The sequence below is a fragment of the Octodon degus genome, unplaced genomic scaffold (assembly GCF_000260255.1).
Source record: "Octodon degus isolate 3935 unplaced genomic scaffold, OctDeg1.0 scaffold00024, whole genome shotgun sequence".
In the NCBI taxonomy this organism is placed as follows: Eukaryota; Metazoa; Chordata; class Mammalia; order Rodentia; family Octodontidae; genus Octodon; species Octodon degus.
Window position 1 is genome coordinate 17,948,281 of NW_004524600.1, and position 22,377 is coordinate 17,970,657.

At 38.8% G+C, this 22,377-nt stretch overlaps 1 protein-coding gene across 2 annotated transcripts in view; it reads left to right on the forward strand.

The window, feature by feature from the left end:
* The window catches only part of Zc2hc1b (zinc finger C2HC-type containing 1B), a 68,753-nt gene that overhangs the window by 21,835 nt on the left and 24,541 nt on the right, over positions 1–22,377 (forward strand). For both annotated transcript variants that reach the window (XM_023712261.1, XM_023712262.1), the window contains exons 5-6: positions 7,342–7,481; positions 9,642–9,750. In XM_023712261.1, coding sequence (XP_023568029.1) covers positions 7,342–7,481; positions 9,642–9,750 — 249 coding nt within the window. The remainder of the gene's footprint in view (positions 1–7,341; positions 7,482–9,641; positions 9,751–22,377) is intronic.

Here is a 22,377-nt window from a genome sequence, read left to right on the forward strand (position 1 = left end):
TGTACAGCAATTAACCACTAGGAAGAATGTATGCAATGTGTTAATTATTGAAACTGTCCTGCCAATTTGATTTGAAACTGTCTCATTGCTAATTGTCTCTCAATAAAATTATGGAAAAAAATTAAAAATAAAATAAAAAATGTGCAGGACCTCTAAAATGAAAAGTATAAAACATTCCTTCAAAGAATTAAAAGGAACTAAGATAAGTGACAGGATTTACTATTTTTCTGACTTGAGAGATTCAGCATTGAGATAGCAGTTCTATCCAAATTGACTGTGGATTCTATTTAATTCAAATAGAAACACCTGCATGTTCGCCAAGGAGGAACTGCCTAGTTGGCTGTAAAAGTGTGCAAAAGCTGGAAGAATTTATACTAGCCAAATTGTTTTGGAAAAAAAAAAAGCACACAATCTTGGCTATTTAACATCAAGATATACTATAGTAGTACAGTAGTCATGACGATTCTGATTGAAAGTAAGTAGAATCTAGGTCTAGATACCCTCATTCTACAGGCGACTGATCTTTTAAAAGGATGCTAAGATAACTTTAAATAGGGGAGAAGGACAGTCACATCAACAAAGGCTTCTGGAACAGCTGTCTACCCATATGGGGAAAATGAACCCTGACTCTTACATTGTACATAAAAATTAACTCAAAATTAAGTGCTAGAAAAAAGTCAAAAATTGGTCAACAAAGATTTCTCAGGCAGGACATAAATGTACTAAACTTTTTTTAAAGAAACTTGGTAAATTTGGCTTCATAAAAAATAAAAATTTACATTCTGAGAGATACCAGTAAGAACAGAAAGGCCACCTAAAAGCTGGAAGGAAATATTTACAACATCTATTTGAAAAGGAAAACATGTCAAGGATGTATAAAGAATGCAGCCAGGCATAGTGGTACACCTTTACCCTCAGCACTCCGGGAGGCTGAGGCAGGAGTGTTGCAAGTTCAAGCCCAAGAGGACAACGCAGAAATTTAGCAAGACCCTGTCTCAGAATAAGAAGTTAAGAGGGCTGGGGATATAGTTAAATCCTCAGTAACAATCAATCAATCCATCAATCAAACAAACAAACAAAACTCTGACAACTCAATATGACACAACCCTCTAAGAAAGAGATGAGAGATTTATTTGAACAGCCATTGCAAAATGATACCAAATAAACTGCTTTGCACTGGTATTTTCTTGGACATTCACTTCACCTGTATAGCAATTCTACTTTTAGATACTCTTGCAAAAGAAAAAAAAATGTCTGCAAAAGAGACTTTTGCGTGAATGTTCATAGCTTTATTTATGTAGCATAAGCTGTAACTCCACCAATGACCAAATGGGTAAGAAAATTGTGGAATGTTTACCAAGTAGAATAGTACTCGGCTACACATGCAGCAAGGTGGATGCTCTATGAAATGAAATTACAGAAAAGTGAAACTCACATCTAGTGACAGAAAGTAGAGGCTGTGTCTAGAAGGCTACACCTAAAATGAAGCTTGAGAGAAATTTGAGAATGATCAAAATGTACTGGGGCCGGGGAGATGGCTCAGTAGAATTAGCGCTTCCCTGGCAAGCGCAAGGGCCTAAATTCAATCCCCGGTTCTGCCAAAAAAACAAAACAAAGCAAAAAACATACTGTATTTTAAGCACAGCGGTTTGTTTGTCCAAACTTGTGAAACTGTACACTTAACGTAGATAAACTTTATCATGTGTAAATTATCCTTCAGATTCATCTGAAAAAGTACAAAAGCAAAATTCCACAGTGAGCTCCTACTAAAAGTTACCTATCAAACGCATGGTTTAAACTCCTGATTCATAAAATAATCTGCATAATTGCTTTCATGTTCATTGGGTAGTGATGGAAATAAAGCTGAAAATAATGTGCAGTTTTCAGGGGTTCAGGAGAAAAGCCAGTGACTGCAATTCTAATAGTATGAAAGTAACAAATTTCATGGAACAAAAAACATCTTTTATGAGAAATAGCTTTATTTTAAAACCAGAAGCTACGTAAGAGAAGGCTAACTTACAGTCTTTTAATCGAATAAGTAAAACCATGTTAAATGTTGTACTGTGTGAATTTTTTTCATTAATAAGTTGGACCTAAAATGTGGGGATTATTTTCTTTAAAAAAATATTTCACTTTGCAAGACCTTGTTGCATGTTCAGTTTATTTTTCTTTCAAATTTTTATGCCAAAATATAGTTTTATAATTAAATCCTTTTTGTGCACCTAACTATAATTATGTGCAACAAATGAAATAATTCTATACAATAGCACATTTTCATTATGATTTGATTATGTTGATTGTGCAAGAATTTTATATTACCCCCAAACCTTAAGGACATAGGGGTAGGCAAAGCACTCATGAACAAAAATCAAACTGCATGGGAAATACTTCAAAGAATCAACAGCAGTTGGGATCTCATCTTTTTGAGAAGCTTCTTCATGTCAAAACAAATCACCAACAGAGTAAAAAGAAAACTCATGAAGAGGGAAACAATTATCGCAGACTGTCCATCAGACAGAGGACTCCTATCTAGAACATATAAGGAATTAAAAAGAAATCAGGCCACCAAAATTCAAGGACCCAATCCAAAAATGGGAATCTGACATGAATATTCACTTCACAAATGAAGAGCTACAAATGGCAAATAAATAGATGAAAAAATGTTCAACATCATTGGTCATTTAAGATATGCAAATTAAAACACTGGGATACCGTCTTACGCCAGAAGGAATGGCTATCATCAAGAAGTCAACCAATAGGGCCGGCCAGATAGCTCAACATACTAAAGCATCTGCTTAGGCAGACCCAGTGGCTGGGTTCAATCCCCAGCATGCCGTGCTGGCCCCGCCCCCGGGGCACGCGGAGACAGCGATTGGGACTGGGAGCGGTGGCAACTGCCTATAATCCCAGCACTTGGGAGGCTGAAAACAGGAGAATCACTACAAGTCCGATCTATGTAGTGAGACCCTGTACACCTTGTACACCCTGTCCTAAATTTAAAAAAAAAGAAGTTAACCAATAACAAATGCTGGAGAGACTGTGGGGAAAAAGGAACCCTTCTCCACTGCTGGTGGGAGTGCAGACTGGTACATCCATTATGGAAATCAGTATGGAGATTCCTCAAAAAGCTAGGATTGGAGGCCCCATTCAAGCCAGCTATTTCCCTCCTAGATATTTTTCCAAAAGAACTGAAATTATCATACCACAGCGATATATGTGTGCCCATGTTTACAGCAGCACAATTTGTCATAGCTAAATCTTGGAAACAATCCAAATACCCATCAACTGAGGAATGGATAAAAAAGATATGGTAGTTTTACACAATGGAGTGTTATTCACCTATTAGAAAGATTAAAATTCAGAGGTTTGTAGATAAATGGATGCAGCCAGAGACAATACTCGTAAGTGAAATAAGTGAGATCCACATGTGCAAACATTGTATTATCTCACTAGTGTGACAGCTAGAAAGAGTAATGAAAGTCTGAAGGGTACACCAGACACTGTGAAAGGGAAGGACACTGTGCAGTGGGAGGGAACAGCTGGGCTGAGCAAAAGGACAAGTGAAAGAAGGGAAAAAGATATATTTGGTTTTATATGCGGAATAGTTTGGATAATTGTGTTGTCGGTTTCTGCTGGTCTTTTGAAATTTTTAAATTAATACTTAAATTTTTTTTTACTCTTTTTTCCCTCTTTTGAATTTCCTATAACTTCTTTATTATTTTTTTTCCCTTTAAACGAATCTTACATGTTTATACTTGGTAGTGTGAGCAACTAGTTTGAGGATAGCATCACGTAATAGGGCAACCGTTGTTGAATTCCTATTACTTTGTTTAGTGAAATCTTGTGTCATTTCTAATGCTGTTTTTTTTCTTTATATCTATTTTGTATTCTTTAAAGAAATTTTAAAAATTATGTTACCCAGTATTCTCAGTCTTAAGTACTAGAAAATCTATGAATACACACGACTAGAATTATATATAATATAATCTAATATGCCTGTGTTTGCAGATAATTCTTTTTTCTTTCAGTCGATACCCTATTTTCACAACAGTATTCATGACATTGTACATATATTCTACTTCTTACTGATGTAACCAAGTTGGAAGATAATTTAAATTTTCAGGAAATTGTGATACTTTATGGGGACAGTGATGTAAAATATTTATAATTGTGATTCTTCTATGAGCCCCAAGATATTTGGCCACTATTTCATGTGGTATAGGCATCACTGTTTGCCTTTAAAAATGACATATTTCTACTTCAATTTTACATGAGACTCGGCCACCATATTCCTTTTGAAATCATTTCTATTGATGTACGTCGGACGTAGTAATGTTTATAAAAGCAGGGGTGGACAGATGAGGAAAGGTGACTCCAGGGTGAGAACATGTAGGACGGCGTGCCCCAGCTAGATGCTTGCTGTAGAACAGTGGTCTCCAGCCTCAGAGTGTTTGACATTCAGCATGAGTACAGCTGGCTGTGTCCACCTGCACCCTGTGGCTGAGGGAATCATCCCTTCCTGGACCCCAGAGGGCCGCCCGCTCCTGCCTCCTGGCCTCCCAGCTTGTCCCCCCAAATGGCAACTGTCCTTCTGGTTCATCACCCTCAGTGTTTTTGTTGGCAGAGAATTACACTTAAACTTATTTTCTTTCTTTCTCTCTCTCTCTCTCTCTCTCTCTCTCTCTCTCTCTCTCTCTCTCTCTCTTTCTTTCTGTCTTTCTTTCTGTGGAACCAGGGATTGAACTCAGGCCCTTGGGCTTGCCAGGCAAGTGCTTATTCTACTTTTTTGGTTGCTCCCTTGGTATTAGGTCATGCCAGATATGTAGAAGGGTGACGATGGGGGACTGTAGTGGAGGAGGCAGCTCAGAATTGCTACAGTCAATGTCTTTGCCTGATCCAAGTAGGTTCATGGCAGTAATGTTTCTGATGAGACTTTTCTAGCTGATAAAAACTGAAGAATAACCATCCTGTTGGTCACCTCACCAAGCTCTTCATGCTTTTTCTGTAGTATTACTAATGAGTTCTGAACTATCACAGCACTTCCAGTGTTGGTGTTTTCCAAACCAGTGGCAGCCTTGCTTCTTATTGGAAACACAACCTTGCCGCACCAGAGCTAGCATTTATAAAACACTGAGCATGTCCCACCCGTCCTACTAGCTGTCATGCGGATGATCATAGTTCACTTTAGCAGCAGCCCAGTGAGACAGATTATATGAGTGATTCTGAGAAAACAGGCTTGAGCAGGTTGAGTAACTTGCCCAGGTTCACAAGCAAACCAGTCCAACAGGCTCTGGATCCTGTGCTCTGAATCTTTTCGCAATACTGTCTTGTCTGGCTGGTTTACTTTGAAGACACTGCTCACGGTAGGATGTTTTGTTCTGTTTCTGTGTTGGAATGCTCACTCCTTGCCTGGATAGGCATGGTGGTACCATCTATGAAACTGCCTGCTGGGGCTGGTGAGATGGCTCAGTGGTCTAAAGCACCTACTTAGAACAAACTTAGCAAATCACAGGGACCGCGGTTCAATCCCCAGCACCACATGCCAGCCAGCCCTGCCCCCTGGTGGGCTGAGCTGGCCACACACACACATAAATAAATAAATAATTAAAAAAAAAAAGTACCATTTAAAAAAAAAAAAAAAAAAGAAACTGCCTGCCACCAGTTAGGTGTTCAGGAAGTTGGTGTTTATTATTATTATTATTATTATTGATATAAGGTCTCACTATGCAGTTTGGACTTGTAGCGATCCTCCTGTCTCAGCCTCCCTAGTGCCGGGATTACAGGTCTGCATGATCACTCCCAGTTTCACAGCCAGCATGGTGCACCCAGGGTTCTGGGGCTGGCACAGCACGCAGTACGGCGGATCAAACTCGGGACCCTGCACTTGCCAGGCAGGCAGTTATACGGCCCAGCCCAGGAAGTTTTGATCAGCAAGTGCTGCCTTTCAGAATGGGAAATGATGGGTGAGCAATAGTAGGACATGACTTGTTCAGATAGAAAATGCTCCAAACAGCTGAAGAATGTAGGAATTTTGACTGCATTTCTCTCCTGTTTAATGTTGGTGTAGTCTCGGAACCTTGGGGGAAAGGTTCTGTTGTGTCTCTCGTATCCCCTTTGTTATCCTTTAAAGTTGTCCAAATAGCAAATTCTACCCAGACAGGAGGCTCTGCTTGAGCTTTGCATCAAGCAGCTCTGCGTTGCAAGAAGACCTGCATCTTTCTCACTTCCCAATTCTCTGGCTAGCCAGTCACATCCACTCATTGCAAATGAAAGAAACACTGAGCCGCAAAAGTATTGTGCAGAACCCCAGAGGGCTTCAGGGACCAATAGGAGCTGCCTGGAATTAGCATCATGAAACTAAAGCGGAGTCTGCGGCCATTTTCCCGTCACCCCTCTTTGGTTCCTTGTCTGATTATTTGACCTCTCACATCTTTTATCCTCTTACTCTCCTGAACACTCATTGGCCTCCTCACCTAGCAAAGTGAGACAAATCTAGCCGCTGCAAAAACACTATTTCCACTGGTGATATAGTGACATTGCCTTCTAATCTCACCCCCAGACCATGCTTTGAAATGAAATATTACCTCCCTCTGTGACACAACAACTTCCACGCAACCTCCTGTCCCAGCCAGGATCGTGGCCTATGCTTCCCTTTGGATTTTTGGTGCCCTTCCTCACCCTCAGTGCTAACATGCCCCCACTTGTGGGCTGCTTTCTTTACATGAGGATCTAATAACTAATCCATTACATTGGGACGTTCCTTAGTATAATGTATCTATGCTCTAAGGAAAAGTGCCACACACACGTTTTATGGGTGCTCTCATGACTGAAATGAGTGTTCAAGGTCTGGAGTCCAATCCCTGGTTCCACAAAAAAAAAAGAGAGAGAGAGAGAGAGAGAGAAAGAGAGATGAGTGCTTACAGAGTGACACTCTTCCTGCCGCACCCTGTACATTGGTCCTTGCTTGGCTTCAGCTCTGTGTCATACTCTGCTCCAAGCCAGAGTTTGGGACCTTGTTCTTTCATTCTAGAACACAGTTCATATTCTGCTCATCTCACAGAGTCCATTTCATATTTGTTTCTGAATTTTTTTTATCTTTATTTTTTTTGGTGCAGGGTCTTGCTATAGTGATTGTCCTGTCTCAGCCTCCCCAACACTGGGATTACAGGTGTGTACCACCACACCCAGTTTCAGCACCTGGGGTTCCAGGGCCTACACAGCATACTGTACCGGGGATCAAACCTGGGTCCTTGCACTTGCCAGGCAGGTGCTTTGACCACTAAGCTATCTCCCCAGCCCCCTGAAATGTTGATTGGCTCTCTGTTGTTATCTTTACATTAGATTATATCCAATGCCCATATTGCATGAGGAGATTTAATGAAACCGCAGCTGGTCGGCATATTAATTTCTGCAAAGATCAATCTTCTCGTCGTGTCTTTGATCCAGCTCAGACTGCAGCTAAATTGGCATCCAGAGCTCAGGTAAATATCCAGGTGTGGGCTTTGTGTCCTGGCTTACCTGGGGAAAGCAGGGAGAATTTACCAGGGTTCCCCAACTAGCATTCTTAAGAAGGAAAGGATCAAGAGAGCTGACTACTGTCACTTCTTTGGAAATCATCTTTGCAGGATGATTTGGGTGTCTAAAAAGAAAAATCAGTGTTTTAAGGTTCTTAGGATGAAGGCTGTGATATATGCAAAGTACTTCTGTGATGTTATGAGAAACCCTGCTTAGCTAATGCTAATCATCACCCTAAACCACTCAGAGAAAAGATGGGACTTTGAGTGGCACGGCCTGGATGGGGGGCCACTAGGAAGATGCCCTACAGACCATGCGTTTTCACCTATGGGGCTGGGGTCTTCGGGCTTTTCAAAGCCACAGAGTCTGCAAGTTAAAGGGACATGCAGATGAATGAAAGCCACCATTACAAACACATGCTCGTAAGTAAAATGCCCACCTGAGCGGATAACAATAGCTTTGCAGGCACAGAGGACTGGGGTCAGCAAACAGCTCCATAGACAGCAGAATTTCGGGGACATAACTCATAGTATAGTGTAAAAGCCACTAGTGTTGTGAGCATGGCTCAGACACCAAGAAAAGTATTAAATTGGTCCTGGATACTTTGAGCATTCAGCTTGTTTAGAAATCCTTCAGTAAATCCACTAATAGGGTAAGACTTTTCCATCATAAGCATATCCTGAAGTCGATGGATTTCAATCTCTCTCTCTCCCTCCTTCCCTCCTTCCCTAAAATAGGGAATTACTGCCTATCTGCCATATATCAGACCATCCATGCTAGGGACTGGTTATCAGAGACTTAGAAACAGCCCAGGGTGCAGTAGGTTAGTTGACACAAGGAGAGCTGTGGAGGGGGATTCCTGATCATCTTTAAAGGCAAGGGAATATTTTCACCGTAGGATTCAAAATGAGCTCACTTCTGCAATTTGGAGGCCAGAAGGGCAGTACGTGCAAAGTGGTCAGCTGGTTTAGATTGCAGCAGGGGAGTTAGAGCACTAATGAGTGTGGGGAAGAACATGGAATAATTGTTGGGAGAAGTGATTGCTGCTAGGAGGCTTGAATTCAACCTGATTTTGAAAGTGCTTCTTAAGTGTAACTTCCCTTTAGTGAATCAAAATTTCTTCAAGTGGCTCCTCTGTCCCCAATTCCTGCGGCCACAGAGGGCACACGGAAGGAGCAGACAGCAGTGTTTGGTAGGCCCAAAGAGGGCGAGCTGGCACTGTTCCTCTCCTTGTTTTCTAGCGCTAAGCAGAGCCTGGGAGCACAGAGGAGAACTCGCTTGCTTTCTGAGTTCTGTCACCCATGGTCAAGGCGCTCCTCATCTCTGCTTGGGGGACTTCATTAATAGTGATGCTCACTCAGAACTGGAGCAGCAAGGGGGGGTCACTTCAGTCTTGAAGGGCTGTTAAATGTGTTTCCATTTGAACATAATCAACTTTAAAAGTGTGTCATATCTTTAACCCAAAGAGCCCAATATGGACCCCTAAAAATAGCCAGTTTTGGATGGGGATGAGCTGCCTGCTGTCATCTCACCAGTGCCCCTTTTCCAGGCAGGAATTCTCACGCAGAATAACAGGTTATCTCTCCCTGTAGCTTGGGTGGGGCCAGAGGGGCTTGCAGCAAGGTGAAAGGCACTCAGCACAAGCCTGTCGGTCCTCCCAGGCTAATCCCACCACGCTGCCACTGCTCTGGAAGGACTGAGATAACCCGAGGACTTGGGAATTCCATGCTTAAAACATTTGCTGCTGGCCAGTCAGCTTTTCTTTTCTGTTCTTGGTAGAAAACAAACTCATCTTAAGGTGCAATTAAAAAAAGTAAAATAAAATGTTTCACAACCTTTATTGACATAAAGTGATTTCTAATGTCTCCACTGAGCTAGTTTTATAAAGTAAACAAGCCACCACCAATTCCGAAGGCTTGCTTGTGGGATTAAAACTCCAAAATTCAAGTATGTACGGCTTTGAGCAAGCCATGAGGGTGGGGTGAAGGGATAGGACCCAAATGAACTGAGGTGCAGGGTGTATGTCTGCCCCTGTCCATGTAGATGACACTAATCCACTGGCCGAGTGTCAGTTAACCTGTTGGTTCCTAAGGTTACAGTACTGTGCTTTGTCTGAATCCCTGTAGGGTAGGGCTCAGGCAAGCCCTAAGAAAGAACCAACGGTCACTAGTGCCGTGGGAGCTTTGCTACAGAACAGGGCCACGGGAGCAAAGACTGAGGTGTTGGACAAGCCAGGTAAGTTGGCGTGTGCCTCACCTCTTAGGTGAGAGCTGTCACCACTGGTTTTGGTGTTCGTCCATAGTCGGAAAAAGTTAAAATAATACCCAGTGTTGTTTTTGGTGTGTTCAAGGTTGAAGATCATTTGCAAGAGAGAATATTTCTTAATTTAACAGGGTTACACAACCCTGACAATTTACACAGTCCTATTTGATTGTGGCAGCGGGAGTCTAGAATCACTTCTGCAGTCTACTCAGATTGAAGAGGGACTGAGAACAAAAGATTGTGTGGCAGGTGTTGTGCTGAAAGTAAAGGGTGAACTTTCTAGAATTTTCCCTTCAAGAAATGAGCAATTCCTTCAAAGTAGAAGCAAGGGGTGCCCAGCACGGCAGTTCTCACTCTATGCCAGGTCTGTTTCATTTAATGCTCTTTGGAGTATCTTACTCTATATTTCATAGAAAGAAAACCTGAGGCTTGAAGAGGCTGATATTTTTCTAGGCCACACAGCCTGGATTAGACACCCTCTGAGGTACCCCTTGGCCCTAAGCTAAGTGTAGCAGCCTTCGGCGCGTCTCAATATGTCATCAGCATGTACCTGAAAGGTGAAATGGCTTATTCCACAGCCACAAGGGCACTCCTGGTCAGCAGGAATGTTTTGAAGAGATTATCAGAACTCAGGTACAAATCCCTAGTCTCACAATCCGCAAAGTAACAGCACTACAAAGCTTTATTAGTGTTTGGGCTCCCCCGGAGGGGCTTAGCATGGGATAAAAAAGGAATTGATGGCTTAAAAATGTTCCCACAGCTCTGTGAACCCAACTCACTAAGGGTTTTCTGATGGTGCTGGTGGTTGTGGGGTGGGTTTTTTTTTTTTTGAACAATAAGTATTTTTTAAGTTTTTATTCCATTTTTTTACTGTAAAATATACACATCTACCACCTTAGCCACTTCAAAGTATTCAGTTCGCTGGTGTTGCATACACTCATAATGCCGCATGACAATCACCACCATCCGTCTTCACAGCTCCTTTTCATCTTGTCTTTTCTTAAGTGTATGTTTGCACACGTAATGTTTACATTCCTCGTGTGGACGTGATGCACGTAAGTAACCCACCTTAATTCTTTTTTTCATCTTCCCTCAATTTCATTATTTTTAAAATTTTTTTTAAACAATTTTTATCCTTTCCCCCCAGTTTCTAGATTCCCTTTGCATTTGAGAAAGATCTACCTCCCCTCCTCCCTTACCTATATTTTATTTTGCTCTTTATTTGTTCTTTGGGCTTCTCATTTAAGTGAAACATATGGTCGTTAGGCCTGAGTGTCTGATTGGCTTCGATCAACACTATGGTCCTGAGGTGCTCTCACTGTCCTACGCACCGTTACGGAAGAGCAGTCCTCCATTACGTCTAAACACCGCATTTGCTCTATCCATTCATCTGTTGATGGACATGTGGGTGACCTCCAGGATTTAGCTATTGTGAATTTCACGCTATAAATGTGAGCATGCATGTGCCACTATAATACGATGTCTTTAACTCTCTCAGGAGGATACCTAGAAGGGGCACACCTGGGTCAAACAGAATTTGTAGTCTTAGCTTTGGGAAGAATTTCCATAGCAATTGTACTAGCTTACATTCTCATTAACAGTGCAGAAGAGTTCCTCCCCCCACCCCAGAAGCCTGGCCAGTGTTTGCTATTATTTGATGTCTTGATGATAGACATTATTTCTTTCCATCTTTTAACAGGGCAACTCTGTACCTATTAAACAATCACTTCCCAATCTTTCCTCCCCCAGTACCTGGCAGCAACTCATCTGCTTTCTCTCCATGTGGCCTTGAGTACTCTGAGCCCCTATGGAGATGGATTCGTCCTTCTCTGACTGGATTATTTCTCTTAGCATAATATCCTCAAGGTTCATCCATGCTGCAGCATATGCCAGAACATCCTTCCTCTTCAAGGATTAATAATACAGCATTGGATGTTCATGACTGCTCATCCACTTACCCACCAGGGTATGCGTGGGTTGTTTCCATGTTTTAGCTGGTGTGAATATTGCTGCTACAAACAAGAATGTACATGTTTAAGACTGTGCTTTGAGACTTAACTTTCAATTCCTTTAGGCATGTACCCAATAGTGAAATTGCTGAATTACATAATAGTTTTATTTTTAAATTTTTGAAGAACAATGATATTTTCCATAGTGGACATACTGTCTTAACATTTATACCAAAATGCACCAAGTTCTGCTTTCATATCTCATCAACACATAATCTGTTTTTCGCTTGTTTTGAGAAAGGGTCTCCAATGTTGCCTAAGCTGGCCTCAAGTTCAGGGACACCCTTGCCCCAGCCTTTAAATACTGGATTATAAGCGTGTGCCCCACACGAGCACACTCACATAGATTTTCTGCTTGGATAGGAGCTGTCCTGAAGAGTGTGCCGTGGTGTCTCACTGTAGTTCCGATTTGCATTTCTTGGATGATTTGTGATGCTAAGAATCTTTTCAAGTGCTTAATGGCCACTTATCTTCTTTTGAGAAAGTCTGTTCTCATCCTTTGCCTATTCCTGAGCTGGTGACCCATTTTTTGTTGTTGCTGAGTTTTACTGGTTTTCTATGTATTCTGGATAGTACCCTTTCAGATATATGATTTTATAATTTTTTTCTTATTCTGTGTGGTGCCTTTTCACTCTGTTGATACTGCCTGTGGATTCGTCTTTATGAAGTCTACTTTGTTTTTCTCATTGGTTACCTGCACCTTTGGGGGTATGCCCAAGAAATCATTGCCTAAAGTAGCATCACACACTTTTACCCTTGGGTTTTCTCCTAAAACTTTTATAGCTGTATGCTTTATATTTAGTTCTTTGATCCTTTTGAATGAATTTTTATAGGGTGTTAAGTAAGAGTCCAAATTCTTTCTTTTCCATGTGGATATCCAGTTTTCTCAGCACCATTTGCTTAAAAGACTGTTCTTTGGCCATTAATTTGACTTGGATCATTGTCAAAGTCATTTTTACCACATAAGCAAGAGTTTTTGCCTCTCTCTCTCTCTCTCTCTCTCTCTCTCTCTCTCTCTCTCTCTCTGTCTCTCTCTCTCTTTCATTTTTTGAGATTGAACCCAGGGATTTTGCATACTGTTGTATCCTCAGCCCTTTCTATTTTTTAATTTTGAAACAGGATCACTACGTTTCTAAGTTTCGCAGGGTGGGGTTCCACTTAAAATCCTCCTGCCTTAGCTTCTCAGTGCACTAGGATCACAGGTGTGCACCATTCCAGAGATTTCTAGGCTCTTCATTTGTTTTAATGCCAACCCCACACTGTTTTGATTACTATAACTTTATAGAAAGCTTTCATATCAGGAAATGTGAGTCCTCTAAGATATTGCTAAGATTGGTTTGTATATTTGGCGCTATTGAAATTCTATATGAATTTTAGGGTATTTTTCCTATTTGTGTATAAAATATTATTGGGATGTTGATAGGAATTTGGATGCCTTTAGGATTTTCACAGGAATATCATTGAGTCTATAGATTGCCTGCGACAGGACTGCCATCTCAACAATAATACCCACTCCATGGACAATGGGATATGCTAATTAATTTGCATCTGTAATTTCTTTCAGCAGTGCTTTATAGTTTTGCTTATTTGTCTGTTTTGGGGTACTAGGAATTGAATCTAAGGGTTTAGCATTGTAAGCTGAGCTTCGTCCCAGCCCAACCTGATTTGCAGTTTTTATTGTACCTGTCTTCCACCAACTTAGTTGTTAATTCCTAAGTAATTTATTCCTTTCTGATGGTACTATAGATGAAATTGTTTTCATAATTTCCCTTTCAGGTTGTTCTTTGTTAGTAGATAGAAATGAAATGTATGTATATAGACTTTGCATACAGCTATCTTGCTAAATTTATTTATTAGTTAAAATATTTTGGGGGTTGATGTCTTTATGGTTTTCAACATAGTTTTTTAAGATTGTAGCATCTGTGCACAGGGATAATTTTACCAGCTCCTTCTACTACTTCCTTTCTAATTTGGATTTTTTTTCTTTCCTTTGCCTAATTGCTCTGGCTAGAAATTTTAGTATTTTAACATTGTATTGAGTAAAATTGAAGTAGGAATCTGTACCTTCTTTCTCATCATAGATAGAAAGATTTCAGTATTTGAACATGTAATATGATGTTCTCTATGAGGTTTTCATGTATGTTGAACTAATTTTCTTCTAATCTTAGTTTATTGAGTGTTCATGAGAAGATGCTGAGTTCTGTTAAAAAGTTTTTTTGTTAAAACTTTTTCTGCATTGAGAAGGTATACTTCTTCCCCTTTACGAAAGTGGTATATTACATTGATCAATTTTCATATGTTGAACCATCCTTGTATTATAAGAATAAATTCTGGGTTGGGTTATAGCTCAGTGGACACAGCTCCTGCCTGGCAAGCACAAGGTCCTGAGTTTGATTCCTAGTTCCTCCCTCCCCGCAAAATTAATAAATAAATAAATAAATTCTACTTGGATGTAATACATAATCCTCTTAAAATGCTGCTCAATTTGGTTTCCTAGTATTGTGTTGAAGTTTTTGCATAAATGTTCATAAATGATATTTTCCTGTAGTTTTTTTCTTTTCATGTCTTTGACAGCCTTTGCTATGAGTGTTTGGTCAGCTTCATAGAATGAATTAGAAGTTGCTTTTGTTTTTTTGCAGGCTCTCAATACACAGCTCAGACTCCTACTGATCCTCCTGTTTTCTGCCTCTCTAGTGCTGGGATTAGAGGCGTGTACCTCCATGCCCGGACTCCACCTGGGGCAGGGCTGGCATGGCCTGTGGTGCCAGGGATCAAACCTTGGTCCCTGTGCTTGCCTAAGCAAGCACTTAGTCCACTGAGCTATCTCACCTGCCCTCCTCCTCCTCCTCCTTCTCCTTCTCCTTCTCCTCCTCCTCCTCCTTCTTCTTCTCCTCCTCCTCCTCCTCCTTCTTCAAACTTTTTGAGGATAGTTTGAGAATTGTTGTTAGGTGTTCTTTAAATGTTTGATAGAATTCACCAGTAAAACCATCAGGATTAGCTTTTGTTTTTGTCATGAACTTTCTAGTTATTGAGTGAATATCCTTACTAGTTGTAATTATACTTACATTTTTTTATTTCTTCATAATTTTGTCTTGGTTAGTTTTGAATCTTTTAGGAAATTGTCCGCATCATTGAAACTATCCACCTTGTTGCCATAGAACTGTTCTTATAGAACCCTGTTTCTATAGAATTGGTAGTAATATCCTTACTTTCACTTCTGATCCTAGTAATTTGAATCTGTTTTTCTTAATCCATCTGGCTGATAGTTTATCAGTTTCTTAATCTTTTTAAAGAAACAACATTTGACTTTTTCTTCTTTTTCTATTCTATAACTTCATTTTCTCATCTAATATTTACTATCTGTGTATTATCTTCTAATAGCTTTAAGGTTTAGTTTGTTTTTTCTCATTTCCGTTTTTTAATAATCTTTTTATTTTTTAAAGAGAACAAAAAATACTAAAAAAAAAGTAGAAACTATACAGAATTTCACAAAATAAAATGATAGGAATTCAACAATGGTTGTTATATTTCTAATGTTATCTTCAAATTAGTTGTTAAAAAAATTGGTTGTTCAGATTACCAAATATAAGCATGCAAAATTAGTGAAAAAATTAAAAAGGAGAAAAAAAATGTAAGTATTAATTACTTCTTTCAATATACCAGCAGAAATCAGCAGTACAATTATCCAAGGTATCCTGTATATACACATATGTATTTCTTTTTCTTTCATTTCTCCTTTCCCCTGTCCCAGTTGTTTCTTCCCTTTGACCAGTTTCTTTCCCTTTTACAGTATCTATTGTATCTTTCAGATTTTATTTACTCTTTCTGGTTCTTATACTAGGGAGACAATATGATCTCTACACATGCAGGTCTGATTTATTTCCTTTAAGAGGATGGTCTCTAGTTGCAGCCATTTACCTATAAAAGCCTAGAGTTTATCTTTTTATAACAGAATAATATTCCATTGCATAAAGATACCACATCTTTTTAATCCATTCCTCAGTTGATAGGTATTTGGGTTTTTTCCAAGATTCAGCTCCAACAAATTGCGCTACTATAAACTTGAGTGTACATATGTTGCTGTGATATTATGTTTTCAGTTCTGGAAAAATACCCAGGAAGGGAATAGCTTGGTTGAATGGGATTTCCAATACTAGTTTTTTGAGGAATCTCCACACTGATTTCTGTAGTGGTTGTACCAGTCTACGCTCTCACTAACTGTTCCTTTGTCCCCACAGTCACTTATTTTTTAAAATTCATTATATATTCTAGATAAAAGTCCTTTCTCTGAGGGATAGTCAGCTAAAATCTTTCCTCAATTTGTGGGTTTTTCTTTACTCTGTTGGTGATTTCTTTTGACATGCAGAAGCTTTCTAATAAGATGAGATCCCAGTTCTTGACTCTCTGAAGTATTTCCCATAATGTTTGCAGGGTTGTTTTCCCATGAACTTTCTGCCTATACCTATGTCTTAAAGATTTCTACCTACTTTCTCCTCCAGTAGATTTAATGTTTTTGTTCTAATTTTAAATCTTTGATCTATTTTGACTGTAGTTTTGTGCATGGTGATAAACAAGGGTCTAATTTTAGCCTTCAGCAGGTGGAAAGCCAGTTTTTCCAGCACCCATTTATTAAAAAGGCTGTCTTTCTTCCAGTAAACATTTTTGGTCTCTTTGTCAAAGATAAGGTGGCTGAGTGTGTTTGTAGTTGTGCCCACATCTTCTAATCTGTACCCTTGATCCTCAGGATTGTTTTTTTTCCAGTAGCCTGCTGATTTTATTACAGTTGCTTTGTAGTATAATTTCAAGTCAGAGATTGTGATGCCTCCTACCTTACCTTTGTTGCCTAGGATTGCTTTGGCTATTCTAGGTGTCTTCTTGTTCCAGATGAATTTTATTAATGTTTTCTCTAGATCTGTCAGATATATTAATGGTATTGTAATCAGGGTTGCATTAAATCTGTATAACAATTTTGGAATTATGGCCGCTTTTGCAATGTTGGTTCTTCCAATCCAAGAGTAAGGAATATTTTGCAATTTTCTAAAATTTCACTTTATATATATTTTACTACCTTTGTTACACTGACTCCTAAGAATTTCAATTTTGGATGTTACTGTGAAAGATGTGGTTTCCTTAATTGCTCTCTTGGTGTGTTTGTTGTTAGTGTACAGAAATGCTGCTGATTTTTGAATGTTGATTTTGTATCCAGCTATGCTACTGAATTTAGTTCTTAAATCTATAAGCCTTTTGGTGGATTTTTGGGGTATTCTATGTAGAGCTTCATGTCATCTGCAAGTAATGTTAATTTCATTTCTTCTTTTCCAATCCTTATTCGTTTTATTTCTCTCTCTTGTCTAATTGCTCTGGTGAATGTTTCCAGAACTATATTGTAAAGGAGTGGTGACAGCGGACATTCTTATCTTGTTCCTGATTTTAAAGTGAAGGCTTTCAGTTTTTGTCCATTTAGTATGATGTTGGTTTTTGGTTTGTCATACATGGCTTTTATCAGATTAAGGTAAAGACCATCTATTCTGATTTTCTGTAGAATTTTTACCATGAATGAGTGTTGGACTTTATTAAAAACTGTATCTATTAAGATGAACATGTGATTTTTGGCTTTGACTCTGTTAATATGCTGTATTGCATTTATTGATTTGGGTATATTGAACCATCCCTGCATTCCTGTGATGATTTCCCTTGGTCATGATGGATGATTTGCTGCATTTTTTTTTGTGTATATTTTATTGAGGGTTTTTGCATCTATTAGCCTGTGGTTCTCTTTTCTGGTTGGATCTTTTTCTGGTTTTGGTATCTGAGTAGTGATTGTCTCCAGAAATGTTTGGGAGAATTGCTTCCCTTTCAATTTCATTGAAGAGTTTGAGAAGAATAGGTGTTAGACCTTCTATAAATTTCTTGCAGAATTCAGCTGAGAATCCATCAAGATGTGGGCTTTTCTTTGTTGGTAAGTTTTTAATTGCACTTTCAATTTCATTGACTGATATTGGGTTATTCAGAATTTGTATATATTCTTGATTCAGCTTTTGTGAGAGTAAAGATTTTCAAAGTAGTTATTGATGATATTCTCAATTTCTTTAGGATTTGTAGAGATTTTGTCCTATTCATTTCTTATTGCATGAATTTGAACTGTTTCTTTTCTTTTATTGATAAGGTTGGCTAGGGGTTTATTAATTTCATTTATTCTTTCAAAGAACCAACTCTTCAATTCTTTGTATTGTTTTCTTAGTCTCCATTATGTTAAATTTATACTCTGATATTTATAATTTCCTGCCTTCTTTGGGCTTGACTTCCTCTTCATTTTCTAGAATTTTGAGGTGCAGTATAAGTTTGTTTATTTGGGCTCATTTTGTTTCCCTGATGTGAAAATTCACCACTATAAATTTCCCTCTTAGGGCTCTTTTCATTTTGTCCTCAGGTTCCAATAAATTCTATCTGCATTTTCATCAGATTGTAAATATTGTTTGATTTCTTCTTTAATTTCATCTATTACCTGTTGATTGTTAAGGAGGGTGTTAATTTCCATGTGTTTATGGAGTTTTTGCAATTTCTTTTGTTAATAGTTTCCAGTTTCATTGCACTATGGTCAGATAATATGCATGTGATAATTCCAATTCCTTTACATTTACTTAAGTATGTTTTGTGTGCTAGTATATGACCTACTTTGGAGAACATCCTGTGTGTAGTTGAGAAGAATGTATATTCTGATGTTGTTGGGTGGAACACTGTGTCAAGGACTAATATGTCCATTTCTTCACAAGTTTGATTTAATTTTGTTATTTTGGGCTGATCTTTTGCCTAGTTGATCCATCTATTTGTGACAATAGGGTTTTAAAGCCACCCTCCACTACAAATTGTGTTTTGCTCATTTGATTTTTCTTTCCTTTTTTTTTTTTTTTTTTTTTGCAGAACCAGGGATTGAACTCAGGCCCTTGCGCTTGCCAGGGAAGCACTTATTCCACTGAGCCATCTCCCTGGCCCTGCATTTGATTTTTCATGTTCATTAAAATTTGTCTTATACTTGGGTGCTCCTACATTTGGTCTTTTTTTTTTTTTTTTTTCAGACCCAGGGATTGAACTCAGGCCCTTGTGCTTGCCAGGCAAGCACTTATTCTACTGAGCCATCTCTCCGGCCCTGGTGCATGTATCTTAATGATTGTTATCTCTTCTTCTTACAGTTTTCCCCTAATAAGTATGTAGTGACTTCCTTTATCTCTTTTGATGATTCTTGATTTGAAGTTTACATCATCAGCAACCACAATAGCTACTCTTGCTTTTTTTTCTGGTTTCCTGCCACATGGAGTATTGTTTTCCACCTTTTGACTTTTAGTTTCTGAATTTTATTTTGAGGTAAGTATGTTTCTTGTGTACAACCTATTGTTGAATTTTCTTGATCAACTCTGCCAGTCTGCTTCTTTTGATTGGTGAGTTGAGGCCATTTACATTTGTGGTTATAACTAATATGTATTGGCTTATCTTTGTCGTGCTGCTTTTCTGCTGTAGAGTCTCTACCTTTCCCCTCTGTTTAATTGCTTGCTTTACTTGGTGCTTCCTTTCTATTGTTGTTCTGGAAGTTGTGGTCATTTTTGTCTCTTTCTACAATATATGTCAGCATTCTTTATAGGGTTGGTTTAGTGGTCATGAATTTCTTCTTTGTCAGGGAAGTTATCTTATTTCTGCATTAATTTTGACAGTTTGGAGGGTACATCAATCTGGGTTGGAAATTTTTTTTCAGGACCTGAAATACTTCACTCCAAACTCTTCTTGATGATTTGTGCTGAGGAATCTGCCATGGCTCTGATGGACTTTCAATTATAGGAGATCTGTTGTCTCTCTCTAACAGCTTTTAACATGTTGTTTTTGTGCTAAATTTCTGGGATCTTGATTATTATGTGTGTTGGTGTTAATTTATTTTAGTTATGGCTAATTGGAGCTCTTTATGCCTCCCTTTTCTATATGTCATATTCTTTTCCCATGCTTGGGAAATTTTTTTGTTACTACTTCTGCAAATAATCTTTATGTCACTCAGATCGACTCCTGTTGATTTATTGACACCTATCCATCTTACATTGTTTCTCTTTGCATCAACTTGCAGCTGTTGAATTATTTCCGCGTTCCTTATTATTTTTAAGAGATCTTTCCTTTCATGACCACGAGCTGCAATGCTGTCTTCAAGGTCTAGAAGTCCGTCTTCAGTTTTGTTCAAGTGGTTTTGTCAGCTTTCAGTAGATATGTTTGAATCTGTTTCATGCATTCTAATTTTTCCTGTATTCACTTAATGTTTTCATCATCTTATGCTCTATTTTTAATCTATTTTTATTTAGATGTGCTGAACAATTCTTTCATGATTGTTTTCATTTCTTTCTTTCTTTTCTTTTTTTAAACTGAAAGATTATTGTTGACCTGATTTCTTCTATAGCCTGATGGAGTTGTTTCTTTACTGCAGTTGCTATCATTTCAGAAATTTCAAGTTTGTGACTTCCAAGTTCTTCTATGTTCTTATTTCCTAGACTTGTTCTAGGAGTTGGAGGTCTGAGATTTCCTTTTGCTCCTTCATTTTGACATTTTCAAAATTCCCACAGCTTAGAGGAGGAGTACTTGGCTCACAATTTTTAATGGGTTGAGTTCGTGGTTGTCTGGACAGAGACAGAATGGTGGAGGGACAGATGCTTAGCCATAGCTCCTAGAAAACAGAGAAAGTGGAGAATGCAGGGATGAGAACCCACCCTTCTGATGATCACCTCTAAGCAGGACCTGTCTCCTAACAGCAAGTAGCTAGTAGTAACTCATAAATAGACTAATGCACTGATAAGAATAGCCCCTATTATTCAGGTAGCTTCCCAACACATGAGACTTTGGGGGATATTTTACATTTAAACCATAGCAATATTTATAGCTATGAATTTTGCCTTAGTACTGAGTTCTTTTTTGGTTGAGTGTATTTAATTTCAACAAATTTATATTTTTTTTCTCCAGTTTTACTTCTGTTACTGATTTCTAGCTTCATTCTATTGTGGTTGGGGAAGCAATTTTTTGTGAAATGTAACTTTTTAAAATTGTTGAGACTTAATGTGTGGCCTAACATGTGGTCTACTCTTGAAATTGTCTGTGTGGACATGAGAAAAATGTGTGTGCTTTTATTGTTAATAGCATACTTACAAGGTTAGTCTGTAGGATCTAGTCATCTTATGATGTTGTTTAGGTCCTCCATTTCTGTACTTATCTCTCACTCTTTCATTCATTATTGAGAATGAGAAACTGAGTCTCCAACTATTATAGAACTGTTGGGTTTTGTTTCATATGTTTTGATAGTCTATCATTAGACTCATAATTGTATCTTCTAGCTGTTTTAAACCTGTTGTTGATATATAATATCCTTTTTTGTCACTGGTAATCCTTTTTACTTAAAGTCTATTTTATCTAATATTAGTGTAGCCACTCCTCTTTTTGATTAGTATTTGCATGGTGTATCTTTCATTCATCCTTTCACCTTCAGTCTATTTGTGACTGGATTTAAAGTGAGTCTCTTGTAGATAACATATAGCTGGCTCATTCTTCCAATCCCTACCTTTGATTGGAGAGTTTAATCAGCTCATAAGATTGTTAACTTTCTCCACATCTTCTTTTAGCTCTTTAAGCATCTTTAAGACAGCTATTTAAGCCTTTGTGTATTAGATCTGCTATCATGTCTTTTCTGGCACAGTTTTTGTTGATATTTTTCCCTTTGAATGTGCCATACTTTCTTATTTCTCCACACACTTTGTGATTTGCTTGTTGAAAACTGGACATTTGAATCTAATAATCAGTAACTCTGCAAATTAGAGTTTCCTTCCCCAGGATTTTCCTGATTACTATTAACTTTTTTAAGTCATTGACGACTGTCCCTGTGCCAACAATCAGCCTGAGTTGTAAACTGAAGTCTTCTGGAATGATTTTTCTGAGTCCATGTCTTTCTGAGGACATGCACAGTAACATTCTTTTTTTTTTTTTCAATACATATGGCTGTTTTTTAATGTGCTAGCTTCTAATGTCTGATTCCCCCAAAGGGAAAAGACAAAAATGAATGGAAGGAAGGGCTTTGGCCCATTACATCGCCTGGAAGTCACCCCAAGAGACGATGGGGATCAGAGCAGTGGGGGGAGGTGTAGCAGCAATGGCTTTTGGTCTACACTCTTTGATCTGAAAAACAATCCTCGATCAGACCGTAAGAGCAGAACACAGATGCCCACTATCTGGAGGGCAGGATCTTTATTTCCACCTGGCTCCCAGGAGCCACATGCAGATGGATCTAGGAGCATGCTGTGTGCAGCTGCCTGCCCTGTGGCCCAGCGTGGGGGGCATAGGGTTGCTACTGTGCCCCAACTTGAAGTTAGCAAAATTAACTGCACTTCACAGTCCAGAAGCTGCGTGCCTTCAGGAGACTCCAGTGCTCCAAAACAGTTACGTGAAGCGGACACCACCAGACAGTTCTCTTGGTGGGGAGACAGATTCCCAGTCGCTCAAACTCTGCCATCTCTCTAGAGTTTTCATAAATGATCCCCTTTTTCCTGATTTGTGAAAACATAACAGGGCCAACCAA